At 45.6% G+C, this 4,365-nt stretch overlaps 1 protein-coding gene across 1 annotated transcript in view; it reads right to left on the reverse strand.

Moving 5' to 3' along the window:
* Positions 1-427, reverse strand: part of LOC103598405 (BCL2/adenovirus E1B 19 kDa protein-interacting protein 3) — a 12,861-nt gene extending 12,434 nt beyond the window's left edge. Inside the window, exons 1-2 of the mRNA XM_008582393.1 lie at positions 276-427; positions 63-187 (exon numbers count right to left, since the gene is read on the reverse strand). Of these exons, the coding sequence (XP_008580615.1) occupies positions 63-187; positions 276-427 (277 nt within the window). The remainder of the gene's footprint in view (positions 1-62; positions 188-275) is intronic.
* Between the last annotated feature and the right edge of the window lie 3,938 nt (positions 428-4,365).

A 4,365-nucleotide genomic window follows, 5' to 3' on the forward strand; every position in this document is an offset into this window, starting at 1 on the left:
GGGGATGCTGCAGCGAGCGCTACACAGTGCGACTAGCGCTCCGCGGCGGGAGCTACGCTCACCTAATGGGCCGAGGCCGCGCCTCTCGGCCGCACGCACGCACGCACGTACGCACGCACGGAGCGGGGCGGGCACGGCGACAGCTCCGCGACGGCCGTTCCCATTGGCCGCGGGGCGGGGCCTGCGCCTGCGCGGGGAGCGGGGAGCGTGCGGCACGTGTGGCGCGTGCGCCGGGAGGGGCCCGGGGCGGGACTCGGGGCGCGTGACCGGTTCACGGAGCGGTCGCCGCGGGGCCGTCCGCCGTGCCCGTGCGTTCCAGTCCGTCCTTCACGCCCACCTTGAGGATGTCGCTCACCCGGTATCTCCGTCTCCTCACCCGCGGGACGTGAGAGCTGGTCCTGGCGCGCGGAGTGGCGGCGTCGCCCATGGCAGTCTTTTTTGCACGAAGACCCCGGCCCCCCGGTTCCCGTCCTCGTGCACCGGGCCGGGTGCTGCCGAGGGGACGTGGCGCTCAGCTTTCTGCCCGCGCCGCCCACGCCCGGGCCCTACGCCGCACTCGCCCGCAGACCCTCAGGGAGGCCGAGGCCTGGTGGCTGCGCCCGGGCGCCTCAGCGGAGCCCCGGTCCTGCGGGGTCACGCCAGCCTGGAGCCCTCCCGCCCTCCCCGTCCAGCAAGGAGCAACCGTGTGCCTCGTTTTACAGGCTCTTTGCTTCAGTGGAGTGATCTCTCTGTCCTTAATTTTAGGATTCACTCACCCGTTCTCACCACGTCTACTGGCCCGCCTGCAGACTTTCTTAAAGGAAAATTTCAGGTTTATTTTATGGCAGCAACAGTGGCGAGCAGGCCCATCATGGTGGCAGGACAGCAGAGGGCAGGCAGATGGTGAAGAACCCCCTCTACGGGCAGGACTGCGGGAGTGGACTGCGGGAGGGTGCTGGGCTCGGCCCCTGTAAGTGGCCCAATGTTTCCACATTGTCAACGAGGTTTGGAGGCAGAGTCCCCAGAGATGCCCGTCTTCTTGGAGGTTGGGATTGCCTTTTGGTATGGCTGTGGGATAGGGAAATGGGGTGTAGGAACCAGACAAAGAGCTGATTTGGAGAGCGTTCGCTATTTGTCAGCAGTGTGGAGGGCAGGTGCAGCCAGAGGAGGCAGGAGGGTGCTTCCAGTCTGGACTACGTGCTAGGGTAGCTCGGCCCAGGCCTGCACGCCAGCAGGTGCTCCCTGCCGAGGACAGTCATCAACGGAGCCGCTGCAGGAGGTCTGCAGGGGCATCACGCATGTGCCTGGATTCTGGCCCTTTCTGAGAAAAACTAGATGAAGCAAAATGAAACAGATAGGTAAGAAGAGACACAGACTAGCAGAAGGTTGCCCAGTCCCTGAAAGGCGCAAAGTAAGAAAGAACCGAGCAGAAAGAAACGAATGTGCCCTACTGACAGGTTGAAGAAGGGGAAGCGAGGCGGCCCCAGGATTCTCCACCAGACCAGACGGTCTACTCAGAGAAAATGGGAACTTAGGGCTGGCCGGTTAGCTCTACTGGTTAGAGCCTTTTTATAACACCAAGGTCAGGGATCTTCATACTGGCCAGCCGCCAAAAGAAAAAGAAAGAAAATGTGAACTGGAAGGAGAGTTAGAAATGTTACCAGATTAAGTTATTTATTTGCATTTCAAGTGAAAAAAACGAAAGGGTCCCCACAATCTTTGAACTTCAAACCCTTAAGTAAAAAAGAATTCCTAGAGTAATTTAAAGCCTCCTGAGGAAAGAGGATACTGCCCCTGCAGCTCCTTGCATACCCTAATGAAAGCCCTCCTAAACTCGTTGTCCCCTGTCTCCCACTCCCCAACCCCTCCCGCCATAGTTAAACACAAAATAATTGTTGCTAATATTGCCGAGAAGCCTAAGGCAATTACTAGTAAATTAGGCTTAAGAAAATAGAATGAAATAAAAAATTATAACCTTGCACTAAAATTTCAGAGGGTTTCAATTAGACATTGGGTGAGAGACAATGAACTTATGTATTACAGGACTTATTAGGGAGGGAAGGTTATAGATATGTATAAAATGTGTTGATAGAAAAAGTATAAGTTTAACTATAATTCTTCAAATGCAGGGATAATCACTAAAAGACTAGGTATAGGCCCTTAGCTTTCAAACAACTTGAGGAAAAAAAAGAAACTAACAAGAAGAAAGGGAAAAATAGCAAGGATATGAAAGATTGGAATAGCACATTGAACATGATTCCATATGTTTGTATGAACTTTCATAGCAACACACAGGAAATACACACTTAAGCACCCTTGGATCGTTTTTTAAAAATCAGCCGTGTGTTGGATCACTTAATGCAAAACAAAAAACTCAACAAATCCTCAAAAGTTGAAGTTACACACACCGCATTCTGAATACAATATAATTCTAGACATTACCTACAAAAAGAAAATCTCCCCCCCCAAAATCACTCCTATTGCTAATTACAAAGCCCTTCTAAGTTACACTTTTGTATATTAAAAAATCAAAAGAAATTACAGTCAATTTAGAAAGACCAGACCGGTGCCAAAATATACATATACATATATATGTATGTATGTATGTATGTGCGTGTGTGTGTATATATATATATATGTCACTGTGTAGCTAGTTCGTAAATGAGGGGAAGTTTCTCATAGAAGTTTTCCAGCTAATAAATGAAAAAGGAGTGAGAGAATATCTGTTGGGTATTTTTCATAATAATAAATGAAGAAGGTAAAAAAAATCAACATGTATCAAAACCCTGATGAGAAAGATGGCATACGGGGCACATTTTTTTAGCCTTGCTTTCCTCTCAAGATCTCTTTGAAATATGAAAGAGAATAAACCTGCAACAGAGAGAACCGGAGCTGGTTGGTCAGTGGACCAGAGTTCATAGCATTCTGGAAGACCAAGTGGCAGGAACACATTGATAATAAAAGAAAACAAAGATGAAGCAGTCCCAAAGCAGAGGCAGATTCAGGCATTGTGAGGCCTTAGAAACACACAATTTTTGAAAAGCTTTATTTGTAACAGCTGTTTAATAATGAATGTACAAAAACCTGTGCAACTTTAAAGTGTATAATCTGATGTGTTTTAACATATGTATACAGCCATGAAACCATCAAGATAATGAACATGCCCATCACCTTCTCCTCTGGCTTCTTTCATTCAGCATAATTATTTTGAGATTCACCAATGTCACATGCATCAACAGTGTGTTCCTCTTTCTTGCTGAGCAGTATTCCATTGTTTGGATATACCACAGTTTTGTTTATTCATTCACCTGTTGATGGACATTGGAATGTTTTCAGTTTTTGCCTGTAACAAATAAAGCTGCTATGAATATGCATGTGCAAGTCACTATATGTACATGTCTTTCATTTCACAGGAATAAATACCTAGGAATAAAGTGGCTGGATCATATGGTAGATGTATGTTTCGCATTTTGAAAGACTGCCATAATGTTTTCCAAAGTGCTTTTACCATTTTACATACCCACCAGCAGTGTATTAGCCCCCATTCCTCTACATCTTCAACACTTTGTCTGGCCGGTCCTTAATTTTAGCCACTCTAGTGGGTGTGTACTGTTATCTCACTGTGATTTTAATTTGCATTTCCCTATTGTTGACATCTTTTCATGGTCTTGCCGGTCCTTAATTTTAGCCAATCTAGTGAGTGTGTACTGTTATCTCACTGTGATTTTAATTTGCATTTCCCTATTGTTGACATCTTTTCACATTTTTTCATGTGCCTGTTGGCCATAGACTTATTTACCATCAGTAAACAGGCAAGGATAATCACTAAAAGACTAGATATAGGCTCTTATAAGACCTGTGAAGTGTCCAAATCCTTTGCCTATTTTTTAATTGGATTGTTTTGTCTCATTTAGTTCTAAGAGTTATTTTATTTTAGATACAAGTCCTTTGTAAGGTATCTGTTTGCAAATATTTATTCCAGTCTATGGTTTGTCTTTTATCTTTCATACAGTGTCTTTGGAAGAACCAAGTTTTCCATTTTTACAAAGTTCAATTTAATTTTTTTATAGTTCCTTCTTGTGTCCTAGTATATTCATTTCCTGTAGATGCTGCAACAAATTACCATAGACTTATTTGGCTTCAAACAGCAGAAATTTATTTTCTTATAGTTCTGGAGGCCAGAAGTTCAACATCAGTTTTACTAAGCCAAAATCAAGGTGCCAGCAGGCGGCACGCCCTCCAAACGCTCCAGGGAGAATTGACATTTTACCAGTGCCTAATCTTCCAATGCATGAACACACTGTGTGTCTCCATTATGTAAGGTCTCCTTTAAATTTCTCACAGCAGAGATTTTTAATTTTTTTTTTTTTTGTCTTTTTTCATGTC

Source organism: Galeopterus variegatus, unplaced genomic scaffold (genome assembly GCF_000696425.1).
Source record: "Galeopterus variegatus unplaced genomic scaffold, G_variegatus-3.0.2 Scaffold2600, whole genome shotgun sequence".
In the NCBI taxonomy this organism is placed as follows: Eukaryota; Metazoa; Chordata; class Mammalia; order Dermoptera; family Cynocephalidae; genus Galeopterus; species Galeopterus variegatus.